The sequence below is a fragment of the Cladophialophora carrionii genome (genome assembly GCF_000365165.1).
Source record: "Cladophialophora carrionii CBS 160.54 unplaced genomic scaffold supercont1.6, whole genome shotgun sequence".
Lineage (NCBI taxonomy): Eukaryota > Fungi > Ascomycota > Eurotiomycetes > Chaetothyriales > Herpotrichiellaceae > Cladophialophora > Cladophialophora carrionii.
The window spans coordinates 1,477,170-1,499,503 of NW_008481831.1; the positions used below are offsets into that span (position 1 = coordinate 1,477,170).

Here is a 22,334-nt window from a genome sequence, read left to right on the forward strand (position 1 = left end):
TAGTCAGGCAATGCTCTTTCTACCCCGATTACCTTACTGAAGGACCCTCTCTCGTGCACGTGTTGCCGTTGCACTTGCTGCAAATGCATTTCTCCGGCAGTGAAGAGTGATTGCCCAACTCGGAGCAAACCTGAGCGGTTGACTTTGGGCCGCATCGCTGAAGGTGGACTGGAAAGCTGGTCGGCATACACAAGGGCGAAGTGGCCATGTTACGGATCAGCACAGGTCTGCATGACATTCAGGTCGGCTGAATGTGATCAGTCACTCGAGGCAGCTTTCAAAGCAAGCTATAATCTTTATCGTTTCCGCTGGTATACAGAGCAGAGTTTTCTCATCGACGCCCAGTGCGAGAAGTACCTCACTATATCCACAATGGATTTTTCTTACGCATCGATCGCTTGCTCCGACTTCCCTATGCTCAACCAAAACTTTGCTTTCTCGGATGGCTCGGACGACGTTCGCTCATATTTGGAATCAGTCTGTGCACGCCCTTGCGGAAATGATTCCCTGTATTGGTGTTCACAGTTTCCTTCTTCTTATCCCAACTCATTCAATGTCCCTTCCGAGCAGCACTCCCTACCCACGCCCCAATATGGCCATAGTGCTTGCGAAGACCCGTGGTTCCCGAGCTGGACTAATAGCGATTATTGCACTCAACCACCGCAAACGTACCCCAAACCTACACTGGACTCGGTCGTGGACAACACGTTTGCACAATCAGCGACAGCCAGCTGTCCCCATCCCCCTTTCGAGGCGTCTCGAATGAGTATATCGAGCCATTACACTTCAAGTTCCCACGACGGTCCGTCAAGGACCTGGCGCAGCTTGGAAACCTCTGGCTATACTGCACTAGGTTCAGGTGAGTCTGCTGTTGTATCGTCCAAAGCAAGATTGCGACATGGGTCTTGCAAGCTAACCGTGACGGCTGCCAGGCACATCTCCGCCACTGAATCAGAGCCTTACTGTAAGGACACAAGCCCTGTCGCCGCAAGCAAAGCGCCCGACGAAGAAGAGAAGAATCAGAGGCCCCGTGAACTGCTCTCGCTGCGACGTGAGCTTCGAAAAGCCGTACCTGCTGCGAGAGCATATGCGTGAGCATGGTGATCAATACAAGTGCGAGACATGCGGGCAGACGTTCGCCGAAGCAGGCAACCTTGCAGTCCACCGAAAGATGCATAAAGCAGCGCCCCAGACGTGCGACAAGTGTTTCAAGGTGTTCACCAAAAGGACAAGTTACCGATCACACCTCAGGTCCCACGACGAAACCCGGCCGCGAGTCAAGTGTCCACAGAAGGGGTGTGGGAAGGAGTACGCCCATCAAGGCTGTCTGAATCGGCATCTCAAGACAGTACGTACTGTCTGTGTTTTTTCCTACCTTGGTTCTCGAAAAAAATACGCGTGTTATGACGACCGAGGACTAACTTCATCCTTCTCCCACGATAGCATGACGCGAGGTACACTTTCAACTGCAGTGACTGTGGCAGGTCATTCAACCGGCTGGACTTGCGGGACAGGTAAGCTATACCTCCAGACCTAGTGACCCGAGCTAAGGCTTCCTTCTGCCCGTTGTCTGGCTTAGCTGCTTTTGCCATGTTTGATTTCTCCTTTGCCGTTCTAACATGCCATGTCGTACTATCAAAAATAGGCACCAAGACAAGTACTGCCAGCGAGCGCGCGACCGGAGATGGGTAGAACAGCAGACCTTGCGTGCGCCGCTTGACCCGACTCCATCTCAACTGCCCGACCAGCCTTTTCACAGGTCGATCCCGGATTTCCGTGGCTCAACAGCCATTCAAGAGAGATATCCAGCCGGGGTTTGAATGGGCCACTTGGGATTATCACGGACACTTGTATAAGACCGTGGCTCGAAGCTGAGCGCCAGCAACGCCAACACCCATCCGAGGTCTCCAAGAGTCGTCCAGACATCATCCATGTCCGTGGAGAATAACTCATACAATACATGTACATGGACGACGTGGCTTTCATGCGAGCAGAAGATTCAAGTCGAGATTTAGAAAAATCAAGGGATCCAAGGACATATTCACTTTTAAATCCGACGCATCAGATCATCAGTCTAGCATGATGTACTGTCCATGTGGGTCAACAGGAAAGCAAGACCCGGCGACGTATCAGGCGAATCCGGTGGAAGGCCCGGTATAACGATCGATATCCAAGGGACATGAACGGTCGATAAAGAGGTATGACATCGCTGGTGCAACATGTGCTTTTACGGTGTTGCGGCTTATGCAGTATCGAGGACTGTGGTATATCAGTTGGCCAGTGAAGGACTGTAGATTGGACGACGCTGGACGACCCAGCCACCAGCCATCAGCCCGTGAGCCACCAGCCAGCTGCTGTACGGATGTAGCTGACTCACGTACAGTGCATACGTACATATACACGCGGGCTGCGGCGTAACTGCGTACTGGCTTCTGAATACCGGCTTCTGGAATCCGAGTTCTGAGTTCTGAACTTACTACTGTATGACACGACACAGTTCAGTTCAGTTCAGTGCGGTCCAGTACAGTGATTAGCGTAGAGTACCTTACATTTTCAAGCGTCAGTACATCATGCATTACCCGTGGTATTGCGACTACTGGTTTGAAATCGCAGCAGCGTCCGCGTAGCGTGAGGACGATTACATTTCCCATTTACAATCCAAAATGCTTCAGTCGTATACTTGGGCACCGCGACCGGTTTTACGGACAACGAGTCTGGATTCCTGTTCGCGCGTTTGGATCTGCCCTGCTTGCACTGCCCTGCTCTTAGACAACAACCCAGTCTAGACCCATCTCTGTGGCCGCAGCTTCGAGGCCCTCTTGCACGAGCTCATCCTCTCTGCTCAAATGGCGTTGTAGACCTGGCGCTGGCGTCTGCTTCCACGACGGCGATGGCGACGGCAGTTGCTGTTGTTGCTGCTGTTCCGTTTGCAGCATCTTCACAACGAGGACCTTGATGTTCTCGTACCGTGGGTCTGCAATGACTTGTCGCGCTTGCCTCTGCCTCTGCTGCCCAACAGTTTGGTCGGCCGGGTTTGGGGGTTTGGTACCATCTTCTTTCATCACGGGCGAAGCGTTTGAGGCGACGATCTGCCGGAGCTGTTTCAGGATGTTGAAGTCGTTGCGGGCGAGGGTCGCTCTGATGGAAGGTCGAGCGGAGGTCATGGTGGAGAGGAGGGCGAGGCCGAACCAGGCTTCGGCTTCGGCCTGAGCTTGAGCTTGAGCCTGAGCTTGGGCGTTATTGTCGTGTTGCTGTGTCTGCATTGATGCCAGTGGGGAAGGCTGAGGTTGAGGTTGAGATTGAAGTTGGCCTTGAGGCTGAGCGAGCGTGTAGGTTATCATCTCCGCCACTTTATCCTCGAAGATTCCGGCCATAGGTGTAGCGGATGAGACATCGAGACCATTGAATTCGTCTGTAAGCGAGAAAGTGGGTGGCTGAGTTGGTGCATGCGCTGTCTTATGCTCGGCGACCGTTGTGGCAATCCGCACAGCTGGGTTTCTTTTGGGGCCATGTATCGTGCGTAGGATCTCGATGAACAACCTTCCTATCTCGATCTTTGTTTGGGCGTCAGTGGTCCGGTCCCAAAGGCTGTATACCTCCGAGGTCAGACTGGTGGCGGTGAACAGATCACCCGCATGGTGAGCATGTCTCGAACCTATGCTGAATTTCGACAAGACGTCTTCGCTCTGGCCCTTAACAAGGAGTCTTGCGAGTGCTACGGCATTGCGCTGTACTTCGAGTCCTATGGTGTCGACTTCGCTGGCCCCGTTGTGAAGTATTTGCGCAATCGCAAGAAAAATGCTAATCTGACCCTTGCAGAATGCGTCTTGGCCTTCAGGACACAGAGCCAACCGGGCCGCGAGATCGACAGCGGGAAGGAGAATCTCTGGGTCGGAGATTTTGATGAAGAGTGATTGCAGGACGAGCGCAATGTCGGGGCCATCACGAAGCAGCTTCTTGGCCCGGTCGGTTGTGTTGATGCAATTGGCTAGCAAGACACAGATGCTAGCCAGAGGAACAGAAGCAGGCGGTGAAGTGGGTGTAGATTGGTCGTCTAGAAATCTGTCCAGATCCAGTATGCAGCTTTGGATCAGACGTGAACCTATGTCAAATGTCTCCGCATAAGCCTCTGTTGCCGAGATGGTGTAGGTCAGCTTCAAGATTTCTTTCTGATAGGGTGAGAGCGCATTTTCTTCCTCCTCATCATCTTCCTCTGGCTTCAAAGTACCTTGTACGTGTGTGGGTGGGTAAGGTAGGTAGATTAACTTGCGTATGGCGTTGTCGCTGTTGATCACTGTAGTGTGGGTATCTTGTTGAGAAAGAAGGTTGAGAACCGCCTGACATATAGAGACGCGGCACTCAATGTTCCCTTCTGCGAGATCGGCACCTTGTGACAGGAGTAAGCGGACTATATCAACCGTCGTGTCCACCTCGATGATATCGCCTGGCTCATTCCCGTCGTGCTCTTGAGCAAAGCACCGCGTGCCATACAACGCAACGCGGCTGGCCATCTCGATCAGGTCTGCGAGCGTCTCAGCACAATCCTCTGCCTGCTCTCTGGCCTCCAGGAGGATCTGGAACGATGTCTTGTTCTCGTGTGGGAACCGGTACGTTCCCAGTCTCTGCTCTGCCATACTCAGTGTTGAAGGAGTGGAGATCTCGCCGCTGGCTGCTCGCATCTGCGGAAGGGGGGCCCAGGGTTTGCCGTGCACATCCATTGCCGGTTCATCAAAATCGACGCAGACGTTGTAGAGCACCGGTATCACAAGGTCGCAGTCTTTTCTGAGTCTGAGAAGTTCGAGTAGTGCTTCTATTCCATCTCGGCCAATGAAGCTGCTCCGGTTGACGTTGTTGTCTGCACAGCTGTTGGCTATTATCCGAAGGGCGGACCTTATTTCTTCACTTGACGAGACATGGATTGTTCGCGCAACGATTCGTCTGGCCACTTCGAGGATAGAGTCCGGTGGAGTGTCTCTGTTCATCTGCTTCAGGTTCATGGCGCGATCAGGCCTCTCTGCCAGGCCAAACAGAGGTCGCCAGATTGGTACTTCGCGGGTCGCATCTGCCAGGGTACCGAGGATCGCACTTTGGAAATCTTCCGGCCGTCCTTTCTGGACTATAACTCCCACATGCCGTGCGAATGGAGGCATGAGTGCCATGATTTGTTGCCTACCAACATTCGGATGATCACTGGCTGACTTCAAGCTTGATATTATGGCTGCGTGCGTGCGATTCAGGTCTTCATCTGCTGACCAGTATTGCTCTAGGTCATCAGCGAGACGACAGTACGCGTCATGGGCTTCCACGGACGCCATGACCCCCTGGAGTCTACTTTGAACCCAAAGTGTATCCCCCGCAGAACGTATCGGCCACTTGTCTTGCAGCAGGCACGACAAATCTATAAGCTCATTCCGAAGCTCATGTCTGACCGGATCCGTCACACAGGGTAAGTGGACGTTTCGAAGAGGCTGAAGGTAACTGAAAGCGACCGAACGGCGAGGCTGATATGCAAGGCTGCATGCCAAGCATCTACGGCGAAGCATTCGGTGAGACGCGACACCGATTTACTGTGATACGCTCAGTACGAGTACCCCTAACTGTTGGCCTTGGACTTAATCACTGTCCACTCCGCAGGTTTCCTTGTTCCAAAGCATCGGCGCTGAGTCCCATAGAGTTTGCAACGCTACCCGACAACTCTTTATCTCAGAATAGCGACCTACGCAGCCATGACACGCGCTCGGCAGACCATTTCGTTTGCGTTACTTGTCTCATCCGTAAGTGTCCCCTCTCCCGCATCAACCCGTGGCCGTTGGACCGATGTTGATACATGGGCAGGCCTACCTCCTCCTCGCCCTACCATTGTTGACAAATGATTCGCCAATACCCTCAATACTGCCCACCAAACTTCAAGTGGAGATCATCCCAGTTCTGCCCTTGTGGGCTATTGTGAGCCTGGGTGCCTATCTTCTGGGACGGCTGGGTCTTGGAGTTATACGATTCAACGACACGGAGGAAGCCTACAAAGAGCTCACGGCACAACTGGGCGCTGCGCGGAAAAGCTTGGATAACAGAAAAGTCCGGTGGGACTAAATTGCACCGAAGTCTCCATATCAGATATGTCTCATCCTGCGCTTCCAGCGCTGGGAGACTTTTGCCGTCTATTTTATCACGCCAGGGGAGTCCAACGCCTCGGCCTCTAAACTACTGGACGCCATTGGTTCGAGCGAGTCTGTCGTGCTCATCAATATCGGTCGCTTCCCAGGGGTAGCAAATCCAAACATCGGGCACAGTGACTGCTGCCAGATATCGATTCTCATTGACCATGTCTTCCGGGAGCTTCCCCTTTTTCTCCTTGTCCTTGTTGTGCAGTACGAAGATGGAGAACTTGGTCTTTTCGGTTCTGCCTAGTTGTTGTCTGGCGGTCTCCACGTCTTTTTCCAATTCCTTAACAGCATATTCAAGTGTGGTGCGTGTGTCATCCACTTCATCGACGATCAAGACGTTCTTTCCGATCAGGTTGCTCATCTCAAGTGACGAGAGATCGAGCCATTGTGTTCGCGTGACTTTGGTACCGGGTGCTTCGACGGGATCGGAACCGGAGAGCTGCTCGTACAGGGAGAGGCCGATTGCCTGGATGGGAATGTTGGGGGCGCCAGTCTTCTTGAGGAACGATCTGTACGTGCATGGACATCAACTCTTGCTCGTGAACGCCTTTCATTCCGCAACCTTGCCTACCTCAGGATGCGGGCGGGCACGTAACCACCGCCACCAATGGCAATCATAAGATTTGGCTGGAAGTCATCGAGGATCTTCGGGGCCGACTGCTGGCACAACTTGTGGATCTAGCGACAATTGGTAAGTTCACCACTCGGTAGGGCGTTGGCGTGAGCAGGGCGCATGCGACCACCCGATTGAGAGTTTTGAGACCGACCTCATTGTACGTCACGTAGACTTTTTGCACCATCTTGGCAGTCGTAACTGAGCAGGATCTACAGAAGAAGGACGTCTATCGTGAGAGGAGAGGGAAGATTTGGGAACAGTCAAGGTCACATTTTCAGACAGCCCATCATGCACAGACGAGGCGGCGGCGGGAGGCACTCGGCCATGAAAAAGTTTCGCTCTTCACCAGTTGAGTCACGTCCCCGCAATGACATCAGGGGCCAAATGCTCCACCGAAGGACCTGGCTCGAATTACGGTGGAGCATTACAGCCATATCCGTCAATTCATGCAGGCTCCACGGCGCCTCTACCGGTCATCATTCACAACGTCCTTCCTCCCACCTCAGACCGCACCATAGCAGAGATTGAGGCGAGTGTGAAGTAAGGCAGGGGCGTAGAGTTCCGCTCCTCAAGAAACGAGACCTCGTCCACTGCCATCTCTCCCCTCTGACTTACGACCTTCATTCAGAGCGAACGCCTCATGTCCTCGTCTTACGTGACTGAAAATACAGAATGGCCAACTGCAGTCCCGGTCCGCCCGGAGGTACAGCGCCTTCTGGAACGTTTCTATTTCCTCCTTGACATCGCAGACCCTAATGTCGGTCATCGCTTTGCTGAAGAAGTTTTCACAAATGACGCAACCATGTTTGGAATGGGCCCTGGGTTTCGCGGTGAAGGTCAGTGGGCGGGAAATCGTCACGCCAGAAAGGCTCTCTGAGGTCCTCCGCCACTCGCTTTTTACTGTCGACCTTCCTTAGTCCTAGACAGAGCTGCGCTAACCTCGTGCGAATCTGCTCAGCCGAAATCCGCTTGAGCCGCCAAAAAGCATGGGTCGACTACGTATCGAGGAGGCATGAGGTCCTGAGGGTGTACGCCCATGATCCACGAGGTCTTGACCTGCTAGTCATTGGCCGCGTCGAAATGGGCCTGAGGAATGGAAGATCAGTACAAGAGGAGTTTGTCGCGCGATTTGTAGTCGATGAAAAGACCGTGGGCAACGATGCACAAGGAGCTGGACCTCGATTGGTCTTCAGCCGCGTATGGTCGGTATGTCGTCCCTTTCCAATTCCGAAGGCGAGTGGTAGAACCCACGCGATTTGAGAGATCTGGTTCGTGGCATGGATCATCTTGTCTCATGGTTTGTCAGAATATGGAACCCATCACTGCTGCGCTCCACGAGGATCACTCTCGCGATGCTCCGCCACAACGACGACATCCGGATTAGGTACAGTAAGACCCCGCCACCCATGAAAAATGGCGCCTATGTGTCGGAAGAAGTCGATCTGAGCATATAACGTTTCCTGATCGGATTCGAAGAAAGAGCATGGGAATGTCCTGTATGGGCTATACGCATACCGATAGCGGTGCACAGCCTCGGCGCATCAACAAGCTCCGTTGGCTTCCGAAAAACGCCATCATCTTTCTCATCTTCAGACTTCCGGCAAATATTCGTACGCGGACGATTCTCACTCTGCACGCTGGGATCCGAGAAGCTGGGCAGGGCTGGAAGAGGCTGAGGCAGCCGATCGCCTCGACTCTGGGACCATCCTCAGGAGAGACGACTGTGGCGTCCCGCATTCAGCCACATGTTCGGGCACTCATTATACAGTGCTTATGAGGTGGATACAAGATAGTCTTACGCACGGTTTGGGGGCCCTGGCTCGACGTGTTGGGTACGGGGACTACGACGAAGTAGCTGCCATGTTTGAGTAGCACTAGGCTAATATTCCTGCTCTGCATGTTATAGCTTTGAGTCCGCTATTTCAACACTGAGTAGGGAAAGCCATAACCTCTTGCTTAAACCCTCCAGGAGACCCCTACTTGTTCGTCTGCCATTCTTGTTTTCTCCTCCGCCTGGACTGACCGGTGGTGTCAATGAGTGCCAGGAGCTGGAAGCGGGGCAATCAAACCGCAGCAGCTTTCTTCGACGTCGTCAGTCGAGCGGAAAATCCTGTTCCGTATCGCACGGGATTTTTGGGATTCCAGTTGTGCCGCATGCAGCTTCCTGCCCTGGCCTTGGCGTCTTAGACAATAGATCTTCTTCGTCTGGACCGGCCGACGCGACACCCAGATCATGCAATAGCGGTGCAGCTGGGTGCTTCCAGCTTCGGGTCTCAAGTCCAATGCCGTGCGTCCACACTGCTGTTCTGAAATAGTGACCTGCGCGTCACCGCGCAGGCCCGTCCTAGAAGATGAGGACTGCGATATTCTGATCGCTCCTTACGCTGGCGTTGACTCAACCTTGTAGCAACCACACCGCTATGTCAATAGTGTGCTGCGAATATTTTCGGAGGTACTTGAAAGTTTTCGCGCATCGAGGGGCCTCGACGTCGCTGCTCAAGATGTAGTAACGCCCATATTGCTGACACCTTCGACCTCGTCGACAAACTCGAGGTCATCAAACGCCTTTTCAGCGTCAGCCTTGATAAGGTCGATCATTCCCTGGCCAAGATCTCAGTCAAACATCAAAGCCAAGGCTATGGGAAGGAGAGAGCTTTGTACCGTGGGCATGACAGGCTGTCCAGAATCATCTGCGACATATCGGAATGGCATCTGGGTAGATTCGTGCTCATCCAGCTTCAATTCTGGGAAGTCGACATACTGGATTTTGTCGAGGGGAACTGCCCAGCTGTGAGTCTCCCCTCTAACCACTGCAGCTGCTCGCCTTACTGTGCTCAAGCACGACCTTCCGCGTCACCCTGACGGCTGTGTCTGTCGTCATCTGAACTGGGCCCAGGCGGCGACCGTTGAAGCCTTTCTTGCGGAGCTCGCTCGTGCGATCTAGTCACGTCAACGACTGATGAGATCCAGGATGAAATTCAAGTACCTCTAGGTGGATCATCGCCTGCAGTGTTTGTCAGGGGCGCACACTTACAACGTATGCTTTTGTCGCTACTCACCTAGTATACCACCAAACAGGAAGACATCGAAGTCCTCGGCATCGGCAGGCCCCAACTCCTGCTTTGCCGCAGGGTCAAGCAGACAGATCCTTTCTTTCTTGTTTGCAAAATAGGTTTCGATACTATCGGTCCGTGCCTGTGCTCCCGACTCGGCGAGGTTCTTCAAAGTCTGCGTCTCGAGCAGAGACTGAGGCAACGAAGAAAGAATGAAATGGCAGGCGGTCTGCTGTGATTCCTTGGCGATAGTCTCGTACTCCAGCGCGGACCAAGGGCCCAGCTCTGGATCAAGGTGCTCGACCACGAACGTGTATTTCGCGTCAGTCATGTTCATGATGGCCTCATTGTCCGATTGTCCTTTTACAGCCAGATCTTTCTGAATTGTCTGGCGCGGAAACTGCCCGTAGGTTGCCGGGGAAATTTTACGCGGGATTCTTGGCGCGGATGCGAGATACAGCACAAATAGCCGAGGCGGATGTCATTGGCTTCGTCACCTCCACCGCCTCGTATGCGGACTCGTTGCCGAACCTTCGTCCCAACAACGACCGACCTTTCTTGCAGGGCATCGAGTCACCAAGCCCACTACTGTATCTACTCCCAGTCTTGTCAGCAGCACTGCTCCAATCGAACTAGTCAAATTTCCCCGGACGCATCGAGAGTTCCACGGCGACCGCTTTCTTTCCCCTTCTCGATCAGACCCCACCTTTGCACACCCTCCTGCTGTCCGTTCCTGCTCACCAACCCAAAACAAACGACAATTCTCCTCCATTGGCACCCGTGTGACAGAATTTCTTTCAAATAAAAGTAGCGGAAATCCAACCAGGTGGCACTCGTGCACAGCATCTGAAACGACAACAAGGACGCTCGGACCCTATCGCAGAACCCCTCTTCCGCATCTACTACCTCAAATATCCCTTCGTTCGGCCCTCAGACAAAGAAACAACTGCGGTGATCGTGGTTCAGCTTCTGGTACGAACCAGCAGTGGCGCACCGTCTCTTTGTTCTCTCGAACTTGGGGCATACAAGACCTGCGCAAGGACGGATCAGAACCATGAATCCACACCAGAAGAACAAGATTGACATCAGCGTACGTGCGCGCTTGTACAGCCCACCAGCTGAAGCCGTGGCCCGGCTAACATTCTCTCTTAGAAATTGTCGGCGGACGAGCAGCGATTGTTTAGACTCTATGGCAAGCTACCAAATAAGAAGGACCTGCTGCAGAACAAGTTGAAGGTAAGGTCACAAACGCAGGCCCAGAACCCCTCCTGCCTTCTTCCCCACCACGTCAACTAATGAGCGACATATAGGAGCGCAAGTACTTCGACTCCGGCGACTATGCCCTCTCCAAAGCCGGCAAGGCCTCCGACACGGGCGTCACCACCATTGGCACCGAACACCCTCAAGCCGACAGTATCCCCCACCTGTCTCCCCTTACACACACAATCTCCCGCTCCGATAGCATCGCCCCAGGCACCCCTGGCGCCGGCTCCCATGGTAACTCCCCAGAAAACACGAACCCGTTGTCTCTTGGCCAGAGCGGCCCGCCAGGTGGAATTCATCGCGGCAGCATCAATGGGATTCCAGGCGGAGGGTTGCCGGGAGCACCGTTGACAAGTCGCAGCCCCGTGAAGGAGAGCAGCTTCCTTGCGAGGAGTGCAAGTATGGATGAGACTGACGTTAAGGGCGCCAACGGACAACCAGGATCTCTGGAAGGAAGTGTCAGCCCACCAGTGCAAAAGGTGGGCATTCCGATTCGGAGATGAGTCTCCAATGCAAGGAGAGCAACGAGTCCCAACATGGAAGTGAGACGCCCTGGCGGTGTTCGCCTCTGAGAATACTCGACCAGGTCAGACCGGTCCTATGCAACGACGACATCATGAACGAAATCAAATCAACCCAATCCAAACGAACGACATGAGATCCAAACTTGAGTCAACACCAGCAGTGAGCGGTCAAATTTATTTCGAGGGCCCCTCGCCTTCCGACAACGAACTTCCCCGGGGCCTGGACTCCTGCCACAACAGTCCTTTCAGCACCCTTGTCTGTCTATGCAAGCTGAGCTGGGTTAATCTTCCGCTCTTCCGCTTTCCCACCATGTACCTACCAACTGCCAGGTCCTGTGTTTTTGCTTGTACGGAGTTCTGCCACCCCCTGAAACCATCAATACAAGTGCCAGAAAATGGAGACCCAAGACTACTACTGTAGGTTAGGTCGGGGGAAATTGGGAAAAATGGAAAACGGAGCGCAGAAAAACAGATGAAAAGAACGGCGGACTTGGGTCGGTACTTCTCTGGGCCTTGTCGTGCTCTTGCCCTTGCCCTTGCCCTTGCTCTTGCTCTTGCTCTTGCTGTATGTAGGATATGGTAGGGTCGGGTATGGTTAGGATATGCAATTGTATCGTGCTGTATGCTCGAGCATAAGTCTTGAGCTAAAGCCGTTCTCTATTCAAACCCAGAGGCGGGAGCCTCACTTTGCGTTCGAATTCGATTTTGTCATTTGAGTCCACTGTGTGTGCTAGTTAACCTATCCACTATTCGAGAGGCGGCGAGCACACTTTTGCCTATCCTGTCTTGTTTTGTCCTGTGCTGTGCTGCGCCGTGCCTTCCAATGGCTACATCGCGCTTCAGACTGCTCCATCCCACCGCAGGGTCTCGCTCTCGTGGCCGAGCAGACCGACACAACCTTGCTGGGCCTGAACTACCCGCCCTTCGCATCCAAGAAATCTGTCAGTCATCCCCAGCCCGCACGCTGTACTGTAAGCTTCTGCTTGTCCAGAGCCTCGGACCCCCACGCCTCGAAGGTCATCAATCGGGACCTGTGTTTCTCCTGCGCCCACCTGTACTGGCTGCTAATGTGGGCAGTCGGACTGACTCGTGATAACACGCGTTTGCACCTCTTGAGAACACCAACTCCCGCTTCGTCATGATGCTTGCAGATCACAGCCTTTGCTCACCCGCTGCATGTTGAGTGGCACTCTGCTGCCGATCATCTTGGTGCATTGCTCGCCACCGTGGTTCCATGGGATCGAACGGTTTCTCCGCCGATGGTGCGACTCCAACATTGATGTGCCGCCGATTCTCGTTGAAACCCGCAAGCCCCCAGGCTGTGGTCCCTATGAACGAGTGGTTCAATTATCATTCAAGACACTGAGTCCATGACGCTGGTGCGAATCTATCAATCATCTCACGTTTTTCTCTGTTTCATCAATCCACTTTCCAATGCTCACCATTGATGTCGTCCTCTTTGCCCAACCACAGCTCAATGGCATAGAGGGTCATGGTGCCGACCAGATTGACCCACTTCCACAGATTCCCGTTCATTGCCGGCTCGCCGTTGCCGCTCCACCAGGCCCCGATCGTCTCGGTCAGCCCTGGAGCATAGCCACCCATGGTGGTTGCGAAGTGCTGCATAAGAAGGCTGGTGTAGACTGCAATGAGGATGCTGGGTGAGAACCAGGACAGAAACGCCAAGAATTGATTTCCAGCATTGTTGTCCTCAAGAGATGGCTCCATACTGAGTCCGTGCGCGCCGCTTTCATTGATGGCAGGAATGATGCGGGTTGAAGCATAGAACACGAATAGTCGATATCCGAGGGAAATCAGGACGGACGGTGTGACTGCTCTGAAGGCTGCAGCAATGAAGTCCAACGCATTGACTAATGCACCTGGAAGGGACGACAGGGCCGCCATCAAAGCAGTGTAGGAAGACATGATGATGGGTGGAAATGGCGGAAAGTCGGGGGCTGCGGTAGCGGTAGCGGCCTCTGCAGGGGAAACACTCGGCTTGTAGTCGGTGAAGATCTGGTATATGCAGAGCACAATGTATGCAAACAGCAAAGAGGACTCAGTAGCTGTGCCACGACCTGAGACGACTCCGTATCCGCAGAGAAATATGGCTGATGCAATCGCAATGCCGATGAGCATGGAGTCGAGGCTCGAGATGTCCGGGAACTGCAGCACTCTCCAGAGGAAATAGACCGAACTGGAGACGACTCCTGCGGAAGTGACCAGCAAGGTGAGCAGCCACGCATCGCTCCATTCGCTCCGGTTGACCAGCCATCGAGAGAACTGGCCGATAGCTTGAATGACTAGGAGGCTGCAGAAACCCTCGAGTAGTTGGAAAATTGGCGATGACCAGCGTAGGATAATGTCCCAGCTCCCGAGTGTAACATTCTCCACTAGACCTTCTCTTCCGACGATGGACTGCCAAAGATCTGGGTTTGGTGTAAGAAAATCTTTGCTTGTTCTGAACGTCCTCTCGACCCAGCCTGAACTGTTGTCTGCGTCGACCGAGAACCTTCCCAGGGCCCAGATGCATAAGATGGGCAATATCAGCAATTGGAGGCCGCGCAGGATGTTGACGATCGCCTGCCTGAAGCTGGATCCATCTGGCGTCGAAATGCGCAAGAGGGAGAGGAAGAAGTAGAAGGAGGATATCGAAAGAGAGAAAGCCAGACCGGCGTCGCGTCCGCCCACATCAAAGGTGAGTGGAATCAGGACAATAATGAGCGTCAGGAAGAGGATCGCGGAGAGGGCGCGGAACAACATTCGGTCGGTCGGTGGGTTGGACGATGGCGGGGTGTGCCAACAGGGAGCGAATTTGCAGTCACAACAGATTGACCCGTGCAGTCATGGGAGCAGAGGTTTGTCTGTCCCCAGCGTCTGAATGGCCTCCGTGGGCTCGAGTGCCGCGTCGTCCGCTAGACTGGCCTTGTGTAGTTCGTGGTGATATCGCCGTCTGGATTTTCACATGTCATTCCGGTTGTGTTCGCGGTGGAAGCTGGGTTGACTATCGTGGCGTGAAAAGAGCGGCGGCGTGGTTTTATTTTCTGGTGACGGGAAAGTGAGGGAGGGAAAAGAAATAGGCAGTCGAAAGAGGAAGTCGCGTGCTACGCGATTCGACTGGCAAAATCAAGGTCAAGGTGGCCAGCGAGATTTCAAGAAACTCGATCAACAGACGTCAGGTGCCACGCCACGTTGGCGGCAGGCAGAGCAGAGCAGAGCAGAGCAGCAGGGCTACGCAGGGGAAGCAGGGCAAGCAGGGGCGCTGCAGGACCTTGGAAGAATTGTGCTTGCTCAAGTCGTGACACTCATTCTCTGCTGGGAGCTTTTATGCGACCGCCCAGCATCCCTTCACACGTCCTTCACCGCAAGATAGCCACATGTCCGCAACGCAGATTGTAACGCCTTTGGCAGTCACTATTAACTAACACTACCCCACTGAGATCTGGATCCCGCCTAGGTCTTCCTCAAATAGCTTGGTCCCTGCCTCGGATCGCTGCCCGAGAGCCGACGACTTGGGATGTTCAAGGCGAGGAGGCTTCAAGGCGAGGAGGCCAGCCAAGGCAAGGCATCTACTCTGTACGCTGTCTGCATTCTACGCAGTTCACAGGATAGCGACGCGCTGCTGTCCAAAAGGACAGATTGCAAACACGCAACGGACAAGAATCTAGGTGCGCGCCAGGCGCTCGGCGTAACATTAATCCGGCATTTCCCCAGAATTTGGCTGCGATCAAATTGTATATTTTTTCCGGTCGGTGTACCGTGAAACCAGCATCAGGCATCTGTTCTTCCACTTGCGCATGTTCCGTAGGTTGACCAGAATGGCTGCAGAAATAGCGACGAAGCGGCTCAAGGCAAATCCTCCCTTGATTGGAACTCATAATGGTCACTTTCATGCAGATGAAGCCCTGGCAGTTTACATGCTTCGGCTCCTCCCAGAGTACGCCTCGGCTGCCCTTGTCCGCACTCGAGATCCAGCCGTGCTGGAGACCTGTCACACTGTTGTCGATGTCGGCGGTGAATATGACGCTCTGAAGAATCGATATGACCACCATCAGCGAAGTTTTGACACCGCCTTCCCCGACCACAAGACCAGACTTTCCTCCGCCGGGCTAGTCTACATGCATTTTGGCAAAGCCATTATCGCTCAGCATACCAAACTCCCTGTCGATCATCCTGATGTCGAACTGCTCTTCCGCAAATTGTACGATGATTTCATCGAGGCGGTCGACGCCAACGACAATGGAATCTCCAAATACGACGGCTCGAAATTGCAAGAGGCGGGTATCGAGCAAAAGTTCAAAGACACCGGCATCACGCTTGCCAGCCTGGTCAATGATCTGAACCATGAAGATCCCCTCCCGCTAGGTGCTCCATCGAGAGCGACTGCAGAACAACCGCAGGCCGAGGAGGACTACCGGTTCTCTCAGGCATCGACGTTGATGGGTACTGCCTTCTTGCGCAAGCTCCACGGCGCTGCCACCGCCTGGCTTCCTGCTCGCGCCGTTATCAAGGAAGCATTCGACCTTCGAGCCGACGCTCATCCGTCTGGTCAGCTCATGGTACTGCCTCGTGCTGGGATCCCGTGGAAAGAACACCTGTACAATATTGAGGAGGAAAGCAAGCTTCCGACAGACAGACGGATCCTCTTTGTGATCTATCCAGAGAAAGAAGAGCCCGGCTCGAAATGGAGAATTCAGGCGGTCAGCAAGGATTTTTCGAGCTTCGAGAATAGGAAGAGCCTCCCAGAACCGTGGCGCGGTGTCAGAGACGAAGAACTGGATGCTCTGCTGGGTGACGCAGTTGAAAATGGAGCTGTCTTTGTCCATGCAAGCGGCTTCATTGGAGGCCACAAGACTGAAGCTGGTGTCCGGGCGATGGCTGCCCTGGCCCTGGCAGCGTGATCACATGGTCGTGTTGCCGGAATCAGCTGAACGAAAGCCACGACAGGAATTTCCTGTTTGAAGACGGTGGCGGTTCTCGACACCACCCGCCGGGTTAGTAGCCCACTGACTACTTCTTGCCCTCAGACGGCTTACCGCGTGGCGCTTCGAAAGCGTAAAGATGCTCGGGTCGACACCGTCGGCAAAAGGCGACAACTGCCAGCGCCAGGTTACGCCAAGTCAGGTTCAGCAGGCTTTGCTGTGGAGATACACGGGCATGTCGAGCATTTTCAAGAGTCGGTGACATGCTCCTTATGGAAGATGCTCCCGCTTGAAAGGGGAAAGGATTGAGTGCGGATAAGGAATGAAATTGATGTTGGGGGAATGTTGGAGAGGCACGGTTCAACACTGAAAGTTCGATGGCAGAGAAGCTTTTTCATGCCCATGTGGGTGCCAGCAAGGTTGCCGCACTGTCATTACGCTGCATAAAGACGTCCATTTCAGAGTACCGAGGCCTGGGATTCTGTCTTCCATGACAGCTCAGCCAGCACGCACTACGAATACGCCGTGTGCGTCCACCATCCGACACCAAGATCGTTTCCAACCGAATTATATCCGATCCCCAGCTTTTACCCCACACTCTGCTCTTTTCCAGAAATCATTCCGATCTGGCATCTGACCACAACAATCTTCAGATTCACAAGTCGATTGCACGAGATGAGCTGACAGAGCTTCTCCGTCACGAAACTGCTCAATACCTGGTATATCTCAGACTGGAAAGCCGCGATGGGAGGGCCTGATGGCGACACTGCGTCAGTTGCAGTCTCTTTCTCTGAGCGTCGAAATGACACCGTCGCAACTCTCACCATATCGAATCCCTCGCGACTAAATAGCTTAAATTCCACAGTTCTAGATGCCATCGTGTCTTCCATATCCTCTCTGTCCGACCACCCCAATCTCCGCTGCGTCATTGTAACGGGCGCCCTCCTTCAAGCCAAGCAGCAAGCCTTCATAGGCGGCGCCGACATCTCGGAAATGAGCACCCTTCCCGACGCCGAAGCCGCGCGCAGATTCATCACCAAGATCCATCTGGCCTGCCAAGCACTCCGGGACTTACCTGTCCCCGTCATTGCGAGGGTCAATGGGCACGCACTCGGAGGTGGTCTTCTCATCGCAGCTGCAGCGGACTTGCGGGTTGCAAGCTCAACCGCACTTTTCGGGATGCCTGAGGTGCAGAGGGGCGTGCCCAGCACAGTGGAGTCAGCGTTGCTACCTGCAATCATTGGATCTGCGCGGGCAAGGAGGCTACTACTCTTGGGCGACATGATTCCAGCGGCGCAAGCGGAATCCTGGGGCCTGGTGGATAGAGTTGTCGGAGCGAGTGAATTGGACGATGCTGTGGAAGAATGGGTGCAGATGCTCTTGAGGGCCGGACCGAAAGCGCTCGCTGCTCAGAAGAGGTTGATGAGCGTATGGGAACAGGTTCCGGCGCAGGAAGCCATTCACGCCGGTGTGTGGGAGTTCGGCCGGGCTTTTGAGGGAGATGGTTTCGACTCGGAAGGGAGGAGGATGATGCATGAATTTCGGGCAAAGAATCATGGTAGGAAGAGTCGGCTTTAACCCTCCATCTTCAGCGGATTTTGGTGCTGTGTTAGAAAGTCATGGAACGTCTCTTCATGCTCCAGCAAACGATTCGGACAGACCAGGCACTGCGTACCGTCTTGTTAATAGTGCACGCAAGGGTGAAAATCAAACAGGTACAGTGTCTTCGGGCTGTGGAAATCCAGCGGAGGACAGAGCCGCAATCGGACTCCTTCTCTGCACTATGCCCGTGACGTCACGTATTGTCGTCAGGGCTTCAGGTGGCTCTCTCTGTAAATCAATCATTCTCGATATATGAGGACATGGCAATTCAATGTCGCATCATAAATCCTCCATCATCGCTGGACTCTACAATTGACTCAATTTATCTTTCCCGCCTTCCCTTCCTCAAATTACGCTTGAAGATCGCCTACACATCACAATATGGCGTCGACAGACGAGTTACACATCTCGAATCTTTTCTCACTTAAGGATCATGTCTGTCTTGTCACCGGCGGCGGTAAGGAAAATCCAAGCTGAACAAATAGTACCCCGGAGATGTACGAGGAACAAGCTGACAACAATCAACAGGAACTGGGATCGGTCTAATGGCCACTCAAGCCCTCGCTTCTAATGGTAAGTCATAGACGTTGACGGAGAGTCTGGCTAATGTCGGGAAACATCTTGATCTGACCTACTTTTTGCGCTAGGTGCCAAAGTCTATATCACCGGACGCAGGAAAGAAGTTCTCGACAACGCGGCCAAGACGCACAGCCCGCAGTCATCAAACCCGTCATCTACTGGTCAAATCATCCCCATCGGGCCATGTGATGTGACCTCCAAGGAAGACCTCCAGAAGCTAACAGCGGAACTGGAATCAAAAGAGAAATACCTGTCCCTCGTGGTCGCTGCTGCGGGTGTCTCTGGCCCAAAGGGCTACCCGGATACCAGCGACGCCAAGCAAATGAAAGAAAACCTCTGGGGCGAACAGATCCAGGACTGGAAAGACACGTACCAGACGAACGTCATCAGCGTGTTCTTCTCCGTCGTCTCGTTCCTTCCCCTTCTTCAGGCCGCACCACGAAATTTGGATGCCAGCGCAATCATCATTTCGAGCATGTCCGGGCTGATGCGCCACTCGCAAGCCCATTTCTCCTACAATGCCTCGAAAGCTGCAACGGCGCATCTTGCGAGGATGATGTCCAAGGAGTTCAGCAAGACGGGTGTGCGTGTGAACAGCATTGCGCCAGGCTATTTTCCAAGCGAGATGACAATGAAGGAGTCAGACGAGAAGAATAAGGCTCACATGCCACCGGAGAAGGTCAAGGACAAGGGACATGCCGTGCCGGCTGAGCGGGCGGGCAGCGATGGAGAGATGGCCATGGGGGTGATTTTCCTCACGAAATGCGGGTATGTCAATGGGGAGGTTTTGAAGTTGGATGGCGGAGTTATGAACGAGGTTGGTGGTGGTTGAGAAGGGGGTGCAATGCAGACCGTTCTGCGGGCACAGAGTACACAGTTGGGGTTTTGCCGACAGTCCGAGGCTGGTGATAAACTGAAGCAGGAGGGAACAAGCGGGAACACAGCAAGAACATTAGACCTTACCATACGGCATACTTCAGAGGACGACGCAATCTTCGGCTACGTCGCGTGCGCTGGAGAAAACGACTGATGGAGCCGCGATCTCGCTGGCCCGGCTATCAAGGCATTACAAGTTTAAGCCGGCCCGGTATGAGCTGTGTAGCATGGTGTCGAGCAGCATCTTGCAGGAGCGCGTAAGGTGACAGTTAGGAAAGACTCCATGTCCAAGATTTGCCGTCTTGGGAGATAGGCGACATGTTAAGCCCGTGGTTCCTCCGCATGCCCTTCGGCCGAGCTGAGAGTCTTTGACCAGTCCGAACCATTCACAATGCTTGTCTCAACGGGACATCTGGCCGTCATTTGTCAAGCTTTGCGCACTCTGGTAGGAGGCGCGAGAACCCGAGACGCTGCGCTGTACCGTTTATGGGACGCCTGGAATGGCGAGATTTCCTCGCCGCTGCGTGGATGGATGGATATACGGGGCCTGTACTCGTACATCCGGCTTGCAAATCAAGGGGTTTAATTAGGAGATACTGACGATTTCGGATTTATGAGAACCGAGCCCGCAGTCCAGAAGGCCGATAGGATGGCGACCAGGTACTGTAGACGGTACTTCCGCAGATCTTGATTAGGCTACGTATATAGAGTGTTCTGACGTCCCGTGTGCCTCTGGGTTTAAATTGAGGGACGCATGGGAAGTCGTCCGTGTAGCTACAGTAGCTGTGTATAGGAGAATCTCCAACCCCTCTGATCCAAGCATCCCTGTGTTGTACTTTTTTGGTGCGGTTGCACCAAGACGAAACTGGAGTGATATACATACACGGCCAGCGCGTGGCAGAACGACGACCACGATTAGTCAAATTATCCACATCCGCGCATCCCACGGCGACATACTCTCTCCTCTCGACACGCATCAAGCACAGCATGGCTTCCAACATGGCCGCCTGGCTGACTGCCGAAAAGGCGCATCCGTTCGAGGTCAAGCCCGCTCCGCTCGCAACGCCAGGCGAGGGCCAGATCCTCGTCAAGAACCGTGCCGTGGCCATGAACCCTATCGACTGCAAGCTTCAATTCAAGGCGCTGTACCCGCTGAAATACCCGACCATTCTCGGGCACGACGTCGCGGGGGAGATCGTCGCCGTCGGACCCCACGTGAGGGGGTTCGCCGTGGGCGACCGAGTCGTCGGCAACACCGTCGGCTTCAACACGAAACGCGACACGGAGATGGGCTTTCAGGCGTACACGGTGCTCGAGACGCGCCTGACGAGCAAGATCCCGGACGCCATCTCGTTCGACCGGGCCGCCGTGCTTCCCCTTTCCGTGTCGACCGCCGCGGACGGTCTCTTCAACGTCGACTGCCTCGCCCTGCAGCTGCCCACCGTCCCGGCGCGTGCTCCCACGGGGGAAACGCTGCTCGTGTGGGGCGGCGCCTCCAGCGTCGGGTGCAGTGCCATCCAGCTGGCCGTCGGCGCGGGCTACGAAGTCGTCGCGACCGCGTCGCCTGCCAACTTCGCGTACGTGACCCGCCTCGGCGCGAGCCAGGTGTTCGACTATAACAAAGCGGACGTCGTGAAGGAGGTGCTCGCCGCCCTGGAGGGCAAGACGCTGGTCGGGGCGTTCGACGCCGTCGGCGGGCCGGCTTGGGCCCCCGCCGCCGAGGTCGTCCATCTGCACGAGGGATACAAGAAGGCCAAAGCGCGATCGGACACACCGGGGGAGGGGAGAAGATTCGTCACCACCGTGACGCCCCGGTTTCCGGAACCTCCCGTGGGCGTTACCATGGAGCAGATGCTCGCGCTGTCACTTCGGGATAATAACCTTGCGGGGCCCATTTGGGGGGAGTATTTGCCCAAGGCGCTTCAAGAGGGGACGTTTGTCCCGGCGCCGGAGCCTCTGGTGGTGGGGCACGGGTTGGAATGTATCCAGACCGGGGTTGATACTCTGGAAAGGGGCGTCTCGGCGCGGAAGGTCGTCGTGACATTGTGAGTATGAGGACATGTACGCGACGCGCGATGCGATGCAAGGCCATCGTGGCGGGGTTGCGATGAAAATACGTCCGCAATACATCTGGCCTTTGAGTAATTTCTAGTCACCGAGGAGCGAAGGGAGTGCTTACAGAGCGACGTTGACGTGCGCAGCGGGAGTCGCTGGTGGATTGGCCTAGCGTTAGTCAGAACATGAGAATGCAGAAGAGTAACAAGCAGTAGGAAGTGTGGTACAAATCCTGTGTAGCTGGTGTGGTGAATTGTTCATGGTGAGATTGGATGGTAAGCGTGTTACTGATGCTTACTCACTCCACCCTACTGATTACGGTGGAGTACTTGGCGACCTTAGCCCGTGGCTCGGGTTTCTTAGCCTCGTGCCCGGCGAGTGACCCGTACACACTACGCCGTACTATCACCAGCTATTATTCGATAAACAGCATGACAAATAGGATACCGCAAGGGACATGCCAAAGAGTGGATGCCACTGTTCGTCACTAGATCCTGCAAAAGGAATGAATGAATGACTTCGCCCCCGACTTTCCCTTCAGTCCACCACACCAGCCCGATGTCCCAGCATCCCCCACTATGCGTACGTCGAAATGGCGAACTGTAGTTATACACTTCAGCATATCACCCAAACTTCCAGACTACATACTTCTAACCTCCAGCATCTCTGCAGGGCCCCAG

The 22,334-nt window shown here is 54.2% G+C and overlaps 10 protein-coding genes across 10 annotated transcripts; 6 read left to right on the top strand and 4 right to left on the bottom strand.

The window, feature by feature from the left end:
• Nucleotides 1-2,765: 2,765 nt before the first annotated feature.
• G647_07495 (uncharacterized protein) lies at nucleotides 2,766-5,315 on the bottom strand (the record flags this gene model as incomplete). The annotated part of the gene is made up of 1 exon (XM_008731810.1): nucleotides 2,766-5,315. The coding sequence occupies one exon, from the start codon at nucleotides 5,313-5,315 to the stop codon at nucleotides 2,766-2,768; it is 2,550 nt and encodes an 849-aa protein (XP_008730032.1).
• Nucleotides 5,316-5,726: 411 nt separating this feature from the next.
• On the top strand, nucleotides 5,727-6,090 carry G647_07496 (uncharacterized protein; the record flags this gene model as incomplete). Its single annotated transcript, XM_008731811.1, has 2 exons — nucleotides 5,727-5,774; nucleotides 5,836-6,090. The coding sequence occupies 2 exons, from the start codon at nucleotides 5,727-5,729 to the stop codon at nucleotides 6,088-6,090; spliced, it is 303 nt and encodes a 100-aa protein (XP_008730033.1).
• Nucleotides 6,091-6,201: 111 nt separating this feature from the next.
• G647_07497 (uncharacterized protein) lies at nucleotides 6,202-6,964 on the bottom strand (the record flags this gene model as incomplete). Its single annotated transcript, XM_008731812.1, has 3 exons — nucleotides 6,202-6,673; nucleotides 6,736-6,842; nucleotides 6,932-6,964. 3 exons carry the CDS (start codon nucleotides 6,962-6,964, stop codon nucleotides 6,202-6,204), a joined length of 612 nt encoding a protein of 203 aa, XP_008730034.1.
• A 2,312-nt stretch (nucleotides 6,965-9,276) lies between these two features.
• G647_07498 (uncharacterized protein) lies at nucleotides 9,277-10,170 on the bottom strand (the record flags this gene model as incomplete). Its single annotated transcript, XM_008731813.1, has 5 exons — nucleotides 9,277-9,381; nucleotides 9,442-9,560; nucleotides 9,610-9,720; nucleotides 9,767-9,784; nucleotides 9,840-10,170. The coding sequence occupies 5 exons, from the start codon at nucleotides 10,168-10,170 to the stop codon at nucleotides 9,277-9,279; spliced, it is 684 nt and encodes a 227-aa protein (XP_008730035.1).
• A 717-nt stretch (nucleotides 10,171-10,887) lies between these two features.
• On the top strand, nucleotides 10,888-11,599 carry G647_07499 (uncharacterized protein; the record flags this gene model as incomplete). Its single annotated transcript, XM_008731814.1, has 3 exons — nucleotides 10,888-10,923; nucleotides 10,986-11,069; nucleotides 11,144-11,599. 3 exons carry the CDS (start codon nucleotides 10,888-10,890, stop codon nucleotides 11,597-11,599), a joined length of 576 nt encoding a protein of 191 aa, XP_008730036.1.
• A 1,440-nt stretch (nucleotides 11,600-13,039) lies between these two features.
• G647_07500 (uncharacterized protein) lies at nucleotides 13,040-14,383 on the bottom strand (the record flags this gene model as incomplete). Its single annotated transcript, XM_008731815.1, has 1 exon — nucleotides 13,040-14,383. One exon carries the CDS (start codon nucleotides 14,381-14,383, stop codon nucleotides 13,040-13,042), a length of 1,344 nt encoding a protein of 447 aa, XP_008730037.1.
• Nucleotides 14,384-15,417: 1,034 nt separating this feature from the next.
• On the top strand, nucleotides 15,418-16,521 carry G647_07501 (uncharacterized protein; the record flags this gene model as incomplete). The annotated part of the gene is made up of 1 exon (XM_008731816.1): nucleotides 15,418-16,521. The coding sequence occupies one exon, from the start codon at nucleotides 15,418-15,420 to the stop codon at nucleotides 16,519-16,521; it is 1,104 nt and encodes a 367-aa protein (XP_008730038.1).
• Nucleotides 16,522-17,286: 765 nt separating this feature from the next.
• G647_07502 (uncharacterized protein) lies at nucleotides 17,287-18,120 on the top strand (the record flags this gene model as incomplete). The annotated part of the gene is made up of 1 exon (XM_008731817.1): nucleotides 17,287-18,120. One exon carries the CDS (start codon nucleotides 17,287-17,289, stop codon nucleotides 18,118-18,120), a length of 834 nt encoding a protein of 277 aa, XP_008730039.1.
• Nucleotides 18,121-18,525: 405 nt separating this feature from the next.
• On the top strand, nucleotides 18,526-19,555 carry G647_07503 (uncharacterized protein; the record flags this gene model as incomplete). Its single annotated transcript, XM_008731818.1, has 3 exons — nucleotides 18,526-18,601; nucleotides 18,673-18,717; nucleotides 18,792-19,555. 3 exons carry the CDS (start codon nucleotides 18,526-18,528, stop codon nucleotides 19,553-19,555), a joined length of 885 nt encoding a protein of 294 aa, XP_008730040.1.
• A 1,031-nt stretch (nucleotides 19,556-20,586) lies between these two features.
• G647_07504 (uncharacterized protein) lies at nucleotides 20,587-21,648 on the top strand (the record flags this gene model as incomplete). Its single annotated transcript, XM_008731819.1, has 1 exon — nucleotides 20,587-21,648. One exon carries the CDS (start codon nucleotides 20,587-20,589, stop codon nucleotides 21,646-21,648), a length of 1,062 nt encoding a protein of 353 aa, XP_008730041.1.
• Between the last annotated feature and the right edge of the window lie 686 nt (nucleotides 21,649-22,334).